The sequence below is a fragment of the Pipistrellus kuhlii genome, unplaced genomic scaffold (genome assembly GCF_014108245.1).
Source record: "Pipistrellus kuhlii isolate mPipKuh1 unplaced genomic scaffold, mPipKuh1.p scaffold_m20_p_2, whole genome shotgun sequence".
NCBI lineage: Eukaryota > Metazoa > Chordata > Mammalia > Chiroptera > Vespertilionidae > Pipistrellus > Pipistrellus kuhlii.
Window position 1 is genome coordinate 143,706,279 of NW_023425515.1, and position 19,257 is coordinate 143,725,535.

The following is a 19,257-nucleotide window of genomic DNA, read 5'->3' on the forward strand; positions in this document are numbered from 1 at the left end:
GCACATCACTTTTAAGTGCTAGGGGTTCTTTGTATCTGTAACTTGTTTCTGAAGTTCTTTTCATCTATAAATTTATTTCTTCTATAATCTTACAAATGTTCTTTAAAAAGAATGTTTATAGAAATACTTTTTCACCAAGAATGCAAAACAGGGAATATAGTCTATCTGAAAACACATACACAAAAATATTGTTAACCATCTCCTTTCTCCTTGGGGGAGGGGCGAGGAGAAGGGAAGCCAACAACCCTTTGGTAGTCAGTAGCTGGCATTCTGACATAAAATGGTAAGAATTAGCATAAAGTGTAGCCCCGATTTCAATCATATTCTAAGATGATGAACTCTCATTTACCAAAATTACTGTGACCAATTCAGAATAACATAAGCCTATGAAATAACTCCCAAATTTTAAGTTTATTTCATTTTGTACATCTTTTTATTCATGTGGAGTATATCAATTTTTATCAGTAACAATTTCATTGACATAGACCAATTTACATGAACTATCATTACATAACATGGAGGAAGCACATGGGAAGACTTCATTAACTAGAGTTCTTAAACTGAAGATTACTATTAGGGAAATTTAAATACATTGAAGTATAAACAAAATATATTCAGAATGACAGCATTCTATAAGAAATGAAAAGCTGAAATTAGGCCTTTATTTTACAACATGTATACTTACATAATTAAAATTATCACAACTCATATACAAAATATTAACAGTAATTTTTAAGTATGACAAGCACTTCAAATTCAGAAATTTTAGGATGACTAAGCTATACTAAGCAGCTTTGCATCAATGAATCTAGCTCACTAGTTCAGGCTGAACATTCATTCTCCGAAGTACTTCTTCAGGCATGCAAAAAACAGGATTAACAGGTTTAATTTGTTCTTCTCCCAAAAGCGACAATCCAGCAATTCCAAATAAAGTATGAAAAGGATCCACCTATTAAAAAAATGAGAATTCAGATTATTACAAAATGAAAACTTCTAAAAACCTGAATGACGGTTATATTGAAGCCCATATTCAAATATTCTCTATTTGAATATATGCTTCAAGTTCTTTTAATAAAAATGGCTTTAAATTGTGATGTTAACCATACACTACTTGGAAATGTCATTAAGAAATTGCTGCAACCTTGTTTTACTATTCTTTGTAGTCTCAAAATTACAAAACACACACACACACACACAAAACAAACAAACAAAAAACACACTGCTTTCAAAGCAACACTAGGAAATACCATCCATTTCTAAGTCTGGAATAGCTGAGAACCATACAAGTAATGGAAAACACTGAAATGTAATTTTAACATGAGCATGTCAGAAATATACTTACCATATCTCCTGGCCTGTCTGCAAATCCTCCAGTTTCTTCATCTTGACATGCTAAGATGAAACTGCGCAGTTTCTCTCGATCAATCCAATGAAGTCTTCCTATTATCTTTAGGGAAGCTAACACCCACCATGAATAGCATACATCTGGTAACTAGGGGGGAAAAAAAGCCAAATGTTACCACAATTTTATCTAGTCCACTTAGGTCGGGATGGAGAGGAAACAAGGACTATACTGACATGCAGTATTTGAAATGCTGAAATTCATAAACACAACTGCTTAGAATTAAAGATAATCACTGGAAAAAACCAAACACTCCAGTCCATAGAAAGGCATGCTATGTGTTTTAGTATTTTGTGGGGGGGAGGAGAGAATCCCATCTACTTTTATTTCTTCTGCAATGAATGCTAACTCAGTCCCCCTTCCCAAATAGCTGGTAGTATGATGATGGATATTGCATATTACCAAGTAGAGCATTTTTCAACAAGTACTCCCCAGGTAGCTATAGATCTGCTAAAAAATCACCTGAAGCCTGGCCCCTCAAAATACCAGCCGGCATGGTTTAGTGGTTGAGCCTATGAACCGGGTCATGGTTTGATTCCAGGACAGGACACATGGGCTCAATGCCCAATGGGTCACATGCAGGAGATGGCCAGTGAAAGATTCTCATCACTGATATTTCTATCTCCCTTTCTCTTCCTCTCTGAAATCAATAAAAGTATATAAATGTAAAAATGTATGCAGAAGACACCACCTGAGGCTGAATATAATCTTCAATAATATCCTTGGGTAATTCAGTCACATTATAACCAGAGGGGAAGGGAGGCAAAAGGAGGAAAAAATGGGGGCACATTAATATCTAACAATAAAGAAAAACATTGTCCTACAATGTTAAAATGCTGGTTCCTGTCAATTGCCACCCTTAATTGTTGAAAGTTGCACAGGTTTCCCATAGGACCTTAACTAGAAACCACCTGTGGTTATTTTCCCTACCCCACTTAATTTATTAGAAATACCAAGCAAACAGTGATAAAAGAAGCAGTATAGCTGAAACCGGTTTGGCTCAGTGGTAGAGCGTCGGTCTGCGGACTGAAAGGTCCCAGGTTCGATTCCAGTCAAGGGCATGTACATTGGTTGCGGGCACATCCCCAGTAGGGGGTGTGCAGGAGGCAGCTGGCCGATGTTTCTCTCTCATCAACGTTTCTAGCTCTCTATCCCTCTCCTCCTCCTCTCTGTAAAAAAATCAATAAAATATATTAAAAAAAATAAATAAACCGGTTTGGCTCAATGGATAGAGCGTCGGCTTGGGGACTGAAGGGTCCTGGGTTCGATTCTGGTCAAGGGCATGTACCTTGGTTGAGGGCATATCCCCAATAGGGGGTGTGCAAGAGGCAGCTGATTGATGACTCTCATCGATATTTTTTTTTAAAATATATATATTTTATTGATTTTTCACAGAGAGGAAGAGAGAGGGATAGAGAGTTAGAAACATCAATGAGTCATCGATTTGCTGCCTCTTGCACACCCCCTACTGAGGTTGTGCCCGCAACCAAGGTACATGCCCTTGACCGGAATCGAACCTGGGACCCTTCAGTCCCCAAGCCGATGCTCTATCCGTTGAGCCAAACCGGTTTCGGCTCTCATCGATATTTCTAACTCTCTATTCTCTCTCCCTTCCTCTCTGTACAAAATCAATAAAATATATTTTTTTAAAAAATCTAGACTACCACCAAAGAATAGTTCTTTACATGTGTAGTTTTAAAAATGTTTAACAAAAAATCATATGAAGCACAAAAGTACCCATAATTTTACTGCAACAAAGCCATGTCCGTAATCTAAAGAATCCATGGAAGCATTTGCTCTTCAGGGCAGCAACAAGACAATAAATTACAAAGTTGGAAATATTTACTATCTGGAGCTTAATGACACAATTTAGAGCTTAATGTGAGTGACCTAAACAAAACTGGACTTAAGAAAAATTAATTTCCTTCCAAATCCAAGTGTCAAAAAGATTTGAAGAATTACATCAGAAGGCACCATACACATCTTTTTTTCAAAAGTGTATTTTAGATAGATACAGAGGAACCTATGCATATTACTAAGCGAAAGAAGCAATTCTGAAAATGCTACATCTATATAATGCCAACTATTTGCATTCTGAAAAAGCAAAACTATAGTAAAAAAAATCAGTGTTTTCCAAAGATTTGGGGGAGGCCAGAGGGGTGAATAGGTAAAGCATAGGGAATTTTAGGATGGTGACACTATTCTGTATCATACCATAAAGGTGGATACAGGATATTATGTATTTTTCAAAAGCTTTAGAACTGTACAATACAAATAAGTATTATTTTTTTCAAGGCTTATCTCTCCACCTGTATTATTTTCTTTCTTAAATAAAATTTATTGGGAGGACATTGGTTAATAAGATTATATAGGTTTCAAACATGCATTTCTATAATACATGATATGCATATTTCAATGCCCATCACCTGCCACTATATATTTAACCCCCTTGTACTTAACTATCGTTTGAACTCCCTTCCATCTGGGTAACCTCCAGTGTATCATTTAAATGGACACTAGGTTTAATAAGCATTTCAACCCTTCCTAGCTTACTTTTGCCAGGGCCTCTTTGTTTTCTCTCTCTCACTACAACAGAAGAATTATAATGGAAGGTAGAAAGCTAACTATCAATTTACAAGAGCAATATTTAAAAAGTTAAGATAAAACAGCACTCACTAAAATTATAAAACTATTAGAACACAATGTATTTTACGAAACAATACCTTCTCTGGCCTTCCATTCAGTCCACCTGAAGGTAACTGTCGTTCACAAAGCCACCAGCCAAGTAAATCAGAATTTACTTGGTGCAACTGATTAGTAATAGCCAGGAATCCTGTGCAACAATAGATCTAAAATTACAGACATAAAGTACAGGTGTATAATATAATCTGCAATAAGTGATAAAAACTACTCATTTTTATGTCTATAAATTTATTGACAATTGAACAGTTAGAATGGTAAACATGGAAATATCACATAATTATTTGGAGAAAAAAAAACTAAACATACTATCACTAGGATTCAATTTTGCAAAGAAATACTATTGTCAAAATTCTCTATGACTAAGATACTATTTTATTCCACAACTATTTTTATGTAGTATACAATGTTCTCTGGCACAAGCAGCAAATACAGAAACAATATGCTTTCATTTAGTTAAAAAATGATGGAGCCCAGGTCAGGTAGTTCAGCTGGTTAGAGCATCGGAATATGGATATGCCCAGATTTGAAGTTCAACCAATCCCTGGGCATTGCACGTAAAAGAATCAACCAATGAATGCAAATCGGTTTCTCTCTCTCCCTTCCTCTTTCACAATATTAACCCTTTGCACTCCGAACCATTCTGGACATTGGCTACCAGCTACTTGATGCTACTTTGCGAAATGTGCGTTGAATTAACTCAATTCCCCGTAATCACTAATAAACTGCAATGTCCCCTGAGAGGGGGACATCCGAGTGATATGCTAGAATCCCGATGTCCCCTGAGAGGGGAGAGCGGAGTGCAAAGGGTTAAAATAGATATATATAAATACTAATGGAAAATCAAATGTATTTTGGTGATTACAAGCATACTTATGTTTGACTGGGTCAGAGTGTTTCACCAATAGGTGAATGTATATAAAGCAAACTATTATTAAAAAAAAGGTGGGGGGGCCCTTCCTTAATAAGCAATTAATCAACTATAATACAACATCCCACATTATATTATATTATCTTAACTTCATATGTAACGAACACTGAAATTGCTATTAATATATTTTAATCTGAATTAGTGAATTACCTGCCCAGCATGGGACTCAGAACCTGGCCTACAGCCAAATCCACCATCAAAGTTCATACATGATAAAACAAATTCAATTGCCTTTTCCACATTAATAGCATCCAGCTTCCCCTATAAACAAACAAAAAAAATGCCTATTAAACTCCAGAGTAAATATGGACACTAAGTAATTCCAATATAAGTATTCCATAACTTACCAACAGAGCCAAAGTTGCCACAGCACAAAAAGAGAATCTTGTATCAATTTCTCCTAAAAAATAAAGGAATCAAACCAACTTAAGTGTTACTAAAGACTTCTGGATCATAACATACTCAAGTATAATTACTATGGTTAAAACATAAAATTTACTTGTAGGTCTCCAGAAGGAAAGATAAATCTAAAGTGAAATCATTTGACTTCTAAGAAAACTAAGATCTAGAAAAATGCTTTGACAAATTATAGCAAATTATCTGAGTTGTTTACACAGTACCCAGAGAGGGAAGGTAACTGAGCCAAAAGGACTAGTCATTTTCTAATAATGAACTTACCCTATTACATATAAGTAGATTTTCACATCCCATGAAGCAGCTGGTCTCTCCGGCCTGCACTGTGTTCAGCCCTGAAGTAGAGATTATCTAATTTATCAAGTAAAATGCTATTCCCTCCCTCCACTCAAATACACTGTAAAATTGTAGTTTTGATTATCTTTTCGTTGCGTTTTTTTTTTTTAAAGAACTTTACAAACCCACCAAATATTGGGGGGTGGGGAAATTTCACCTACCTTATCTTTTAGACTGACCCCCTCTGTTCCAGTGCTCTTCTAGGCTGATATAACTAGCACAGTGCATGTATTAACTCCAGTTAGACCAGCTGCTTAGTGGGACCTGAAAAGATGAAAAACTTTTTTTAAAAAAATCTCTTATAAAAATACGTAGCAAAGCTATTACAATAAACCCAAAACATTTTAAGATTGGTATTTTTGATAGCATGAATTAAAATGACATTACCCCAAATATCTCCAGCAAAAGAACCATCTTCTTTCTGTAGACTCTGAACATATTCCACAACTTTATTTACATCAATAACATTAACACTATCATATAGAGTAAGAATCTGTAACAACAAAAAAAAAAGTTTAACAAATACATCTTCAACTCTAGTTGATTCTAATGTTTTTTTTCAACTACCTTTTAAGTCCTTTTGTCTGGGTATATTATAAACTTTTCTCAAACATGCAAACTATCTATGCAATAAAATTATAGGTATTAACAAATCCAAAATTCTAAATGCATTTTTCTACATATAAATTGCAACTTAAAAATTTTAACTCTTAAATAGTCTAACTTAGGTAGACTTTAAACCTATACTTATTTGTGGGATCTTCAGTATGAAAATTGAAACATTTAACTCCACCTTGTGATTTTCAAATATTTACATACACTAAGCATTTTACCATCCAAGGTCTCAGTGTAATTTTATAATTTACATCAACTTTGAATTCAGCTAATACATGCCATCACATCATTGACCTTGTTAAAAATACTTCATTTGCAAAACTTAAGGTTATTTTTGACATACTAATTTTATCACTTTCGTGGTTTCTAATTTCCCCACTCAGGTAGAGCATACACTACCCAGGATTGCCAAATTTTAATCATTATTTACCTGGACAGCACTCAGAGTGTACAAAAGATGAGGATCATGTCCAATACTAGCACTTATTCCACCACACTCGTGTTGACATGACTTAATAAACGCCAGAATTTCTTCTCTATTCATGCGGTTTAGTTGTCCCATAAGATCCATTACAGTCAGACCCCAATAAACGCCGCTCATTCTCAAGTACTCCGACATACAGTACTCCTAAAATACATAATTACTTTAATGTGTCAGTTTGAATTCATGCTGGGTCAGAAACAAAAGATTTAATCCTACCAATAAGGAGTTTAAATGTGTGGCTCTCAAGTTCCACTAGCTGAAAAGCATAATAAACTCACTTCTGACTGACCAAATAGTTTTAACTCTTCCAGGAGCCAACCGTAAGTATATTAGAAAACCTGCTTTTTTTTTTTTTTTTAAAGTTTGGATAGAACATTTCTTTCAGCCGAAACCGGTTAGGCTCAGTGGATAGAGCATCGGCCTGTGGACTGAAGGGTCCCAGGTTCGATTCTGGTCAAGGGCATGTACCTTGATTGCAGGCACATCCCCAGTGGGGGGTGTGCCAAGAGGCAGCTGATAGATGATTCTCTCATCCATGTTTCTAACTCTCTATCCTTCTTCCTTCCTCTCTGTAAAAAACCAATAAAATATATTTTAAAAAAAGAACATTTCTTGCAAGAGTATCTAGGATGACTCTAATTACATGGTAATGGGAACATATTACTTAAAAAAAAAAATCAAGAACTTATCAATACTAGGTGTTTTTCATAATCCAGCTGTTGAGACACTAATGTGAAAAATATTTACTTTCAGGTGAGTTGCTCACTACCCAGTGAAGAATTACTCCACATTGTTTGAAACTCGAGGTAAAAGTTTTTCAAGGTCTCAGCGTAATTCTAGAGCTAGTGTCATTACACATCAGCTGTAAATTCAGATAATACATGCCAAAACATCATTGACCTTGAAAGTATTACCTCAACTATAAAAGTAGAAATTTATTCTGTACCTCAAACCTCTTATAATGGGCCATAAATACTGACCCACTGACTGTTCACGGAGAATAGTATTCTCTGAAACTTTCAACATAAAACCATACATACATAATCATCTTTCTTTGAGCCATAGGATGCGATATAATCTGCATGCTTCTCCAATAAGAGGGTGTCAGGTGCATCTGACTTGATGGTAACATCCTTCTGTGGTGTGCCCTTTCAAAATAAAAGTAGTGATTTCATTAACGTTTTATCTTTTCATGTCTGACCCCACAGCACATTCATTTCCCCCCAACACACATCTGAAGTTCAAGCCCTTGTAATGTCTCAGGTATTTTTCAGGTCTCAGAGTAATTCTAGAGCTAAAGTAGTCGTAATCAACTTTAGATTCAGAATACATGCCAGCTCATCATAGACCCAAAAAAAAAATTGCCTGTATTTATTGCTTTATCTTTCCCTTAAAGAGTAAAATAAACACCACGGAGTATCAACGCTCACAAATTCAGGGCAAGTTATGGTTTACATGTGGCAATAAGCAAGCGGATGCATTAACACACCTACCTCGACAATAACATGCAATTAACCTAGAAACTCGGTTTTTCCAAAGAACTTTCTACACATCCAAATTACCGCACTGCTTACGCAAGCAGTCCCTTTAGCCCCAGGCTCTCCGGCTTTCCCCCTGCTTCTGAATTTGTAACAGGCCCCCAGGTGACGAGGACGGTCTTATTCTCCCCATTAGCTTCCTGACAGACACTGAATTGTATCCATTTTTAAGTAGGTCATGACGATTACTAAAAATAGTAAATTTCCTTTTAAATCCCATTTATAATTTACTACCATACCCGTTACGATTCTAGAAAGACTGAGCCACTAAATACATCTATATAGAGAAGGATAAAAAAGCAGCGCCTATTTGGTCTGGTTTTGTGGGGTTAAAAGTCGGGCCTCTGAATCCCGAGGCCCGCCCGACAGGAGGAGGCCTGGATAAAATCACGGGCTGCAACCGCACCCGCGAGGTCTGCAGGACACGCCGAGCAATAGTTGGGCCTTTCTGGGCTCTCAGAAACCTCTCAAGGCCCGTAGCTTAACCCAAACATTCTCCAATGCTTGCTAAGCCACACTACAATCACTGAGCAGCTAAATATCACGCTGTGCGGCCTCCACCCCGACCCGGCCGGATGGCAGCGAAAAGCACAACCACACTCACCATGTCCGTGAACGAAAAGAGAACTCGGCCAGCGCGAGGGCGGATATACTGGGCACGCGCATGCGCAGAAGCAGCCCTCAGGTCCCCTCCGCCGCCCCACGTAGTTGACTAAGCTCCCGCCTGTTCCATTGGCTACCCTAGGACCCCACCGGCTGCTTATAGCTGCCTTCGCTGCCTGTGTTCAAAGGCTTTGCCCCCCTCCCTCCTTTTTACTAATCTCATGATCCCACCTTTGCTCTGAAATAGTTTTAAGTAATACTATTTCAATTAGTACTTTTAAAAAAAACTCTTTTTCCCCCAATTGACCTCTCTCCGCCTCCTTCCCTCTCCCTCCAACCCCCCAACCCCAAACTGCCTCTTTGAACACTGAGGATCTGAGCTAAAACCGGTTTTGCCCAGTGGATAGAGTTGGCCTGTGGACTGAAAGGTCCCAGGTTTGATTCCGGTCAAGGGCATATACCTTGGTTGTGAGCATATACCTTGGTTGCGGGCATATCTCTGGTACCGGGTGTGCAAGAGGCAGCTGATGGATGTTTCTAGCTCTCTATCTCTCTCCCTTCCTCTCTGTAAAATATCAATAATATATACATATATAATTTTTTTTTTTAATGAACACTGAAGATCTGAAATGACTAGTGGTTAGAGTTCTTGCACATTGTAAGTGTTCATTGTTTGCAGTGACTATTAATGAGATGTTCCAGTCCCCCCCTCCAATTTGCCTTGTCCTGGGTCCAGCTCTCCACTTCTTCAGGAGAGGGAGAATAGCAGAAGTATTTGGAAATTACTTTAGAAAAAGAAAACATCCCTGTGCCTTTTAAGAGCTTTCCACTGAAATCATATTGTTGTGCTTTCTTAGGTCTACTATTTAAGCCTTTTTGAGCACGCATTCAAAAAAAAAAAATTGTCACTCCCATTAAAATGAATTGCATTTGTTAGGGGCAGAAATAGGATATTGGGAACTGGCTATTAGTTATAAGAAATAAAATAAGAACTATTAATCACACTCTGTTAACCATGATTGTCTTGTTCTGATTAAAGAAAGCACATTTCAACCTGGCTGGGAGTTGTATGCCCTGGGACATGGGAGCCAACCTTGCCATACAGGCCGTCCTCCTGTCCTGAGAACTGCCTATCATCATGGGAAGATTTACAACCTCGTGGCTGAAACAATCTAGTCCTGGAGGCACCTGTTCTTTACAACCCCCAGCATCTATTACCTGTAATCTAGTCCCACAGCATCCAGCGATACCTGCCTTCTATGACCATCTACCTCCCCCTACCTCAGTCCACATGACTTATAACCTGTAATGATTATCCTGTGCCTACTTTCCCATACCTGTAATTCCTACTTGCCCACATAATCTTTGTACTTCTACTCAATATAAGCAGCTGGCTTATGGTGAGGTCCAGAGCATATTTTTGTGGATGACCTGCAGCTCTCCCCTACTGCTGGCATTATTGGAATAAATGCTCCTATATGATTCAACCATGCCTCTGCTTAGTTGGCTCAAGTAGTGACAGGAAGCCTGGAGTACTGGGTTGTCAGTTTACACATTCAGTAGCGATTTGGTGAAGGGCTCTGCACAGTGACTTCCATAATTGAGAATGTTGAATCAACGATGATAGCTTCCATTGTTTCTCCCTTTAATTTTGTTGATATTTCCATTTATTGTTTGAAGTTCCATTATTAAATGCATGCAAGTTTATAGTTATCTATTTCTGTGGTTTCAGCCTTTTGTCATTAAATCAGATGTGGGAGGAGTAACCAAAGGAGAGGGGGCAGTGGTCAGATCTACTTGGTAAAGCAATGTTTTAAAATAAGAATAATACAAGTATCAGATCTAAAGAGTAAGATTAAGACTGACTCAATAATTGCTGAAGGAATGAAAAATAAGCCGCAGTTCCTATTTTATAAATTTATTCAAAAATATGTATTGGATGCCAAATATTAATCTAGATTCTGGGAAACAATGGTGAACAAAATGGAAACATTTTTAGGTGTACCAGAACAAAGAGGGCCGTTTGCCTGTGCTCCTCAAAGCCCAATAAGACATGAACAAGCGTTTGCAGCCAAGAAAGTAAAGATTGATTCAGGTGCCATACCTGAAGTCCCAGGTAGCTCATACCCAAACATCTGGCTCCCTGATGGCTTCTAAAGGATAGGTTATAAAGGGGAACAATCAATAATCATGGTGACGGAGTTAGTAAGGTAACCAGACGTCCCACTTTTGGCAGGATAGTCCCGATTTTTAACAATTTGTCCCACATCCAGCAGCGTTTTTGAAAAGTCCAAAAGATATATAAGAATCTTTCCAAAAATCAGGACTTTTTTAAAACGCTGCAGGACCGTGGGACAAATTGTTAAAAATCGGGACTGTCCCCCCAAAAGCGGGACGTCTGGTCACCTTAATTGGGTCATGGTGAGAGTCCTGGTCTCTACTAATTGGTCAGCCTTAGGGTGGGGGTGGGGTAGTTGAACACTGCATCGGATCCTGAAAGTCAACCATGGCATTACTGAGTCTGGTTTCACAAGCATGTGGTCAGTCAATGGGATTGTTCTGGAGCTGAAACTCAACTGAGGCCTAGATGTTTTCTCTAGTTTAACTAGTTTCTCTGTGGTCAACAATCCTGAGGCTTTGTTCCTAAGACTACTGGATGCTGACCAGAACCTCTTTGGCTTAAGGACTAAGCAAGGGAAAGGGAGGGAAGTGAGTTAGGGTGCTAGGAGAGGCCAGTTCAAGTCAAAGGAAAAAAGGGGGTGGGAGGCATATTAAAGAAAATAAGGTTTCTGCGTTTTATTACATAGAGAGCATATGTCCTAGCAATTCTTGTAATAAATTCAACAGTTATATTTCTAAGTACCGTATTTTTTGGACCATAAGACGCACTTTTTTCCCCCCCAGAAGTGGGGGGGGGGGAAATCCCTGCGTCTTATGGTCCAAATATAGCCTACACATATACTTTAAAAAAAAAGGTTTTTTACTTGCCCGGCTCTGTGTGGTCTGTGTGCTTGCCCGGCTCTAAAATGGTTCTAAATGCTGCTGTTTACTTTACAGGGTTGATTACATGTGTTTATGACTGTGATGTTGGGTTTTAATGCACATAAAATATTTTAGGACACTATTTGTTTCAGAATCTTTTTTTCTTCATTTCCCTTCTCTAAAAACTGGTGCGTCTTATGGTCCGGTGTGTCTTATGGTCCGAAAAATACGGTATTTCTCCTACAAATATACTCACTCACCTGGGTATGAACTTGTGGCAGAATGGTAAGAACCTAGGGAAATTCCTGGGCAAGTAGAAAAGAGGAACCAATCCAAAACCGGTTTGGCTCAGTGGATAGAGCGTCGGTCTGCGGACTGAAAGATCCCAGGTTCGATTCCGGTCAAGGGCATGTACTTTGGTTGCGGGCACATCGCTAGTAGGAGATGTGCAAGAGGCAGCTGATGGATGATTCTCTCTCATCGATATTTCCAACTCTCTATCCCTCTCTCTTCTTCTCTGTAAAAAAATCATTAATTTTTCTCGGTTTCTCTATATATAAAGAATAGAGAAACTGAGATAAGAAACTTAAACAAAGCCAAATAGTTTGGGCAGCTTGCATCCAAGTTGTGAAATGAAAGACCTTATCTTGTCCAACCAAGAACACTTGAGAGGAAGTGATTAATATCTCTCCTCCTTAACCAAAAAATACATAGCTTAAATCACCTTGGAACTGCTAAGGCAGGAGGAGAAAAGGGGGAAGGAAAAAGAGGAAATTTGTCTCACACACTATACAAAGAAGTCAGCTGCCTTAGGATTTGCCATACAAGACATCTGGTGTTTGTATAAGCATTCTAAAATAAGCCACAACGATGTAGCCCAGGACTTTGAAACCTAATCTGCTACCAAGATATCTGACAGAGGAACCTTGAAACTTATAGGGAGAAGGGGAATAAAACCCCTTGAACCCCCACTGGACATGTGCTCAGATTAGCTGGGTGGTCCACTTTTACTATATGCAAAGTATATTTTTAATACATTTGCTTGCTTTGCTTCAACACTGCTGTCACTTGTCTGAAAGCTTTCTTAGGAAACCGACAAGAACTGAGGAGGGGGCAGCTCTCCCTCTCCAGCTAAGGGGGCTGTACCATAACAAAGTAACTTATGTGCAAGAATATTAAGCTGCAGTTTTTACAACGGCAAAAGATTACAAATCTTTTCATTAACCATCAAGGGCTACATAAACTATGTAATATTCATTATGCAGCCATTAAAAAGAAAGAGGAAGCTCTGCCTACATTGCTTTGGGAAGATCTCCAAAATAAATTAATTGAAAACAAAACCAGAAAATGCTAAGCTACATATAGTATGCTTCTATTTGTGTGGGAAACAAAGGAAAACATATATGGATATACTTGCACATGCGCAGGATTACTAGAAGTAGTTGCCTACAGAAGGAGAAATGGTGGCTGGGAACAGGATTTAAGGAAAGCTGATCTTTCACGGAATATTCTGTACTTTTGAAATTTGGTATGTTTTTGCCCCTTCAAAAAGTTAAAATGTTCCCCCTGCCAAAGAAAGATAACTACAAAAAACACACCCAATATTAATTAAAAACAAATTCATCTCCACCTTCAGACCTACATTGACCAATATAACCACATGGGGCTATTGAAATATGGCCAATCTGAATTGAGATATGTTTTAAATTAAATGCACACCCCTATTTCAAAGACCTAGAAGTAAAAATACAATAGTACAAAATATCTCATTAACAATTTAAAAGTATTGATTGTTTAAATGATATTTTGAATATATTAGGTTAAATTCTTAAAATTAACTTCACCTGTTGCTATTTACTTTCTCAATGTGTCTGTATGTAAAGAACTCTAATCAGTTAAGAATTTAATGCCCTCTGAGAAGGAGAACAGTTCTTTGATATATGGACCCATAAGTTTACATGTGGATGAAGTTGTAGAAATAATAAGTCCTCAATGTGTCTGTATAGCTATAATATGTCTATAATTATACATCTATAAAATACTTTCCTACTTTATCAGTATCTATACTGATAAAAGGGTATTATGCTAATTAGGGCAGATGTCTTCCAGATGACTTTCCGATGTCCTTCTGGACAAAGCCACAGCGGCTGGGAGGACTGAGGCTCAGGCCAGCAGTGGCGGCAGCAGCAGGTTAATGGGGACAGCACCTTCCCCTGATCTGCCAAGTCACCTCCTGCAGAAGGAGGACAGACTGTGGTTTAGGCTGGGGGTCAAGGCAGAGGCAGTTAGGGGTGATCAGGCTGGCAGCAAGTTAGGGTCGATTAGACAGGCAGGGGGACGAAGTAGGGGTGATTAGGCTGGTAGGCAGAGGGATTAGGGTGATCAGCCAGGCAGGCAAGCAGTTAGGAGCCAGCAGTCCCAGATTGTGAGAGATGTCTGACTGCCAGTTTAGGCCTGATCTCTGTGGGATCCAAGATTGAAGAGAGTGCAGGTCAGGCTGAAGGACACCCTCCTCCACCGAGCATGAATTTCATGCTTAAGTTTAAGTTTATATACATTGCTTCTTATTTTTATATGCTACTACCCTGTTTCCCCAAAAATAGGACAGTGTCTTATATTAATTTTTGCTCCCAAAGATGCGCTAGGTCTTATTTTCAGGGGATGTCTTATTTTTTCATGAAGAAGAATACGGTAATATTTATTGTTAAATGAAAATAAAGGAAATTTATTACCTGTATATGGTACGGTAGTACGGTAGTTGTCAACACAAACCAGACAAACTGTGATTCCTACAGTATCAAGAATTTACTCATTTATTCAATGACAATCGTGTCATCATCTTCTGGAACATCATCATAATAATGCAATTCCTGAATTTCCTGGTGAATTTCTTGTGACTCCATTTCTTTCAGAATCAGTGGACCAAATCTCTCATGTTTAGCCTAGGGGAGGCCTTATTATTTTGGGGGGGAATGCCTTATATTTCACTCAGAAGGAAACCTGTAAGTAGATCTTATTTTCGGAGGATGTCTTATTTTGGGGGAAACACGGTAGAGCCCAGTGCATGAAATTAATGCCCTCAGGAGTGGGGGTTGAATACCTCAGCCAGCCGTGCACCCTCTCGTAGTCCAGAAGCCCTTGGGGGATGTCAGCTGACAGCTTAGGCCCACTCCCCACAGGAGAGACTGCTGGTTTCTAACCGCTTCTGTCAGTCAGATTGCCCCATAACTACTTTGCTGCCGACCTGATCGATGCCTAATTGCTCCCCTGACGGTCCAATCACCCCAAACTGCACTCTACTACTGGCCTGGTCACCCCGAACTGCCCTCCCCTGCCAGCCTAGTTGCACCCATCTTCCCTCCCCTGCTGGCCATCTTGTGGTGACTATCTTGTGGCAGCCATCTTGTGATGACATGAGGGTGTCGTGCGAGGGTGTGAGTACCATCTAGGCTTTTATTAGTATAGATGGAATACGTTATATTGCTTCTTTTGCCGCTTTAAGATATAAATAGATAGCTGTATAAACTTTTGTTGATATTTATGAGCTTTGCTGAACTGCTAAAATGTTTATGTGTGACAAACAGTTCTCAATGACCTGCCTCCCAGCTTTCTCTATGAAACATAAGTTAGCTTCTTTGACTGTCATAGTATTAATGGTGATCATATAACTATAACAGGAACAATGGTGATTGAGAAATACAACTATGTATGGGTTTTTATTTTTCTACAAAAAGAGTGCATTTTTGTTTCAAAGTATCAGTGTTCTAGAATATTAAAAAGCATAGTAAAGGTCAAAATTTTAGGAAAGTGGTTTTTATTTCCCTTCGGGGTAATACCTCAGTCTGAAAAGACACTAGACATATGTGCTATAGGTTGAGCAACATTCACTCTTTTAAGGGGCTTAATTGCTTAGTTTACAGTAGTGATTTTCAATCTTTTCCATCTCATGTCACACATTAATTAATTACTAAAATTTTGATTCATTCACACTGGACAACTATTGCTGTGTGGACTGTTGTCATTTTTTAAATTTTATTTTATTTTACAAACTAAGGAAAGGAGGTCAGTGCCCTTGACTAAATAATCAGAAATCATATGTCTTAAAAATTCTTGAGGTGCACCACTGTACTACGGCACACTGGTTGAAAATTGTTAGTTTATTAATTAACTCTTTCACCAACAAAGTAAAAAGTTAATTTTTACCTTTGCCTAGGTAGCAGAGATTTTGTCTTACCAGAATAATTTTTCAAGCTCTCAACATTGACTTTTTCATATCCTTAATTAATTTTTTTAAAAGGAACATAGTTTCTTCATTTGCTAAATATCTAAAAGCACCTTATAATCTGTTACATTCTTCTATATTTACTTATTGCACATTTAATTAAATAGATAACCAAGTATTCTTTCTAAGGCACCTTTAATCCTATCTTACTCAAGATATCAGATCTGCTGAGACCTGTTTGGCTCAATGGATAGAGCGTCGGCTTGGGGACTGAAGGGTCCCGGGTTCGATTCCGGTCAAGGATGTACCTTGGTTGCGGGCATATACCCAGTAGGGGGTGTGCAAGAGGCAGCTGATCGATGACTCTCTCTCATCGGTGTTTCTAGCTCTCTATCTCTCTCCCTTCCTTTCTGTACAAAATCAATAAAAATATATTAAAAAAAAAAAGATATCAGATCATCTTTGCCACCTTTTTTGATTTTTCCTTCCCATGGTCAAATTTTGAATTTAGACAAATTAAATTTCAGGATATATTTTACACCTAAATGTATCCTTGAAATCTTAAGTGGCCCCTGTAAAATCACAAAAACTATCCTTTCACTTTATAAAAATAGAAAGATAATAAAAATAATTACATGTTTTCAATGTGTTACATCTTTATATCTTTAAATTATCAAGATTATTCTGGGAGCCACATAGGTAAATCAGATCGACTCTGGTTTTCTTAGTTTGCATTTGTATAGGTAAATATACCCAAAATTGTGTACTTCATGAGGAGATCTTGGAGATTTGTCAATATTCTATTTCCCTCAGGGTAAATAATGCTTAAATTCTTATGAAATTGTATACACTATGCTGCAACAAGTATTTTAATTCAGTCCCATTCTGATAGTATTGAATATAGTAATTAACTACAATACAACATTCAGTCTTGATCATTGCAATGAACTGAATGTTTGTGTCCCCCCGAGGTTTGTATGTTGAAATCCTAATCCCCAGTGTGATAATATTAGGAAGAGGGACCTTTGAGATGTAATTGACTCATGAGAGTGAAGTCCTTATAAATGGGAGTAGTGCCCTTACAACAGATGCCAGTGAGCTCCCTCACCTTATTTCTGCCATGTGAGGATACAAGAAGTTAGCAACATGCAACTTCTCTCCTCAGCTTCCAGGAGAGGGCCTGCATCTTGATCTTGCACTTCCTAGTCTCTAGAACTGTGAGAAATAAATGTTTGTTGTTCGAGCCACTTGGTCTATGGTATGGTTACAGCAGCCTGAACTAGGGCAATCATCTATAGATAGCCTCTGTTTGACTCTGATGCTAGCTAGAAGGCTATGCTGCGAAGTTTATGCATTCAGGGCCAGTCTCAGAGACACATGGGAAGGATAAGACACATGTTTTAAACTATTGATAGATAATTTTAATAAAACCTCTTGGTTACAGACTTCCAAGCTGACATAGCTCAGACAAATATTACACTACTAGAGGCCTTGTGCATGAAATTTGTGTAGGGGGGAGGGGTGTCCAATCTGGGACCCTTCAAGGGATGTCTGACTGCCCTCTCACAATCCAGGACTGCTGGCTCCCAACCTCTCGCCTGCCTGACTGCCTGATCACCTCCTAACCACTCCCTTGCCAGCCTGATTGACCCTGACTACCTTCCCCTGCCGGCCTGGTCATCCCTAACTGTCCTCCCCTGCAGGCCTGCTCACTCCCAACTGCCTGCCCCTGCTGGCCTGATAGCCCCCAACTGTCCTCTCCTGCAGGCCTGATTGCCCCTAACTGCCCTCTTTTGCAGGGCTGGTCCTCAAGCTGTCCTTCCCTACAGGCCTGGTCTCCCCCAACTGCCCTCCCCTGTAGTCCTGGTCCTCTCCAGCTGCCCTTCCCTACAGGCCTGGTCGCCCCCAACTGCCTTTCTCTGCTGGCCCTAGGAGGGCATATTACCTCTTTATTATATAGGATTATATAGGATATCAGTGATTAAGTCAGGGTTTCTAGGACTCTTTAGTCTGAAGGCAGATGGCTTCTTGAAAGCAGTTCACTGACTCAAGAACAATTACAAAGAACTGAATGAACCAATGAGTGAAATTTAATCATGGTTACTTGTTTGAAATATTATTCTATAATTGTAATGCTCTATTTTTATGGATATGTGAGAAAGGCCTTTTTAATTCTTACCCTATCTCTAGACTTCAATTTGGTGGGCTCTGCTTTTATCAACTGGAATTATAAAATGGTATCTGATTCTGAGTCTCCACAACTCAGAAGCATCCACGGATCTCCTTACATTTCATGGCAATGTTCAAAAGGAATTGGTACTCCTATTTCCCAGGATATAATTGAAGAAATTGATTGTGTAACCAAGGCCATGTCATTTTTGAAAATAAATCTCATTTAATTAGCTATGACTAGCCCACTCATAAACAAGTTGACTTTATATTTAGAATCAATGCCTATAAATTATCCCAGTAAATCAGAAATAGCACCTGGCTTACAGGGTTCCAGTTTTACCGGTAGGGTCTTTCTTGGCAAGCCAGGAACCTTAGTACATTTTGGAGAAGCTGAGGAGAGAAATTCACCCAAATTCTTAGGTCCTACTGGAGAAATCTGGTGGAAAGTTTCTTGGACTTGGTTTCCTAGCCCTTAGGTAGCAAATTATGGAGGCTTTAAAAGTTGAATTGGAATACTTTATGAAAACTTTTAGACAGAAGTTAATCCTGTCTCTGGATTTCAAAAGTTAATACAAGGCCTACATGGTTAATTTACATTCTTACTGTATCTAGGTCAATAATCAGGCCAAACCTGCCTTCTAGTTATCAAAAGTAATCTTGGCATAGTATTTATAATCAGAAGGAAGAGACTATCAAGAAACATTCTCAAAGACTAGTAAATGGATAATAGAAATTACTGAATATCCTTTTAGTAAAATGCTAGGTATGTCTAATGGATTCTCTGGATATTTTCTAAAGGGGTGTGTACCTGTGACTGTTTTTCTATTGGCAGGCTGTTTTACAGCTCTGTAAAGTTAC

The 19,257-nt window shown here is 38.6% G+C and overlaps 1 protein-coding gene and 3 non-coding genes across 4 annotated transcripts; all 4 read right to left on the minus strand.

The window, feature by feature from the left end:
• Window positions 1-414: 414 nt before the first annotated feature.
• RABGGTB (Rab geranylgeranyltransferase subunit beta) lies at window positions 415-9,045 on the minus strand. The gene is made up of 9 exons (XM_036445283.2): window positions 9,025-9,045; window positions 7,923-8,030; window positions 6,829-7,026; window positions 6,171-6,276; window positions 5,381-5,433; window positions 5,184-5,294; window positions 4,126-4,251; window positions 1,343-1,492; window positions 415-949 (listed from the first exon to the last, which is right to left on the minus strand). Exons 1-9 carry the CDS (start codon window positions 9,025-9,027, stop codon window positions 809-811), a joined length of 996 nt encoding a protein of 331 aa, XP_036301176.2. The 5' UTR covers window positions 9,028-9,045; the 3' UTR covers window positions 415-808.
• LOC118725103 lies at window positions 6,622-6,693 on the minus strand. Its single transcript, XR_004989849.1, has one exon. It is a non-coding gene; the product is annotated as a small nucleolar RNA SNORD45 (small nucleolar RNA).
• Window positions 7,702-7,783, minus strand: LOC118725104. Its single transcript, XR_004989850.1, has one exon. It is a non-coding gene; the product is annotated as a small nucleolar RNA SNORD45 (small nucleolar RNA).
• LOC118725105 lies at window positions 8,154-8,232 on the minus strand. Its single transcript, XR_004989851.1, has one exon. It is a non-coding gene; the product is annotated as a small nucleolar RNA SNORD45 (small nucleolar RNA).
• Window positions 9,046-19,257: the final 10,212 nt, after the last annotated feature.

Coding starts and splice junctions, on each gene's coding strand:
- RABGGTB (XM_036445283.2), bottom strand. Junction 5,295..5,380: donor TGGCAACTTTGGCTCTGTTG/GTAAGTTATGGA, acceptor GTTTGTTTATAG/GGGAAGCTGGATGCTATTAA. Junction 1,493..4,125: donor TGAATGGAAGGCCAGAGAAG/GTATTGTTTCGT, acceptor TTTCCCCCCTAG/TTACCAGATGTATGCTATTC.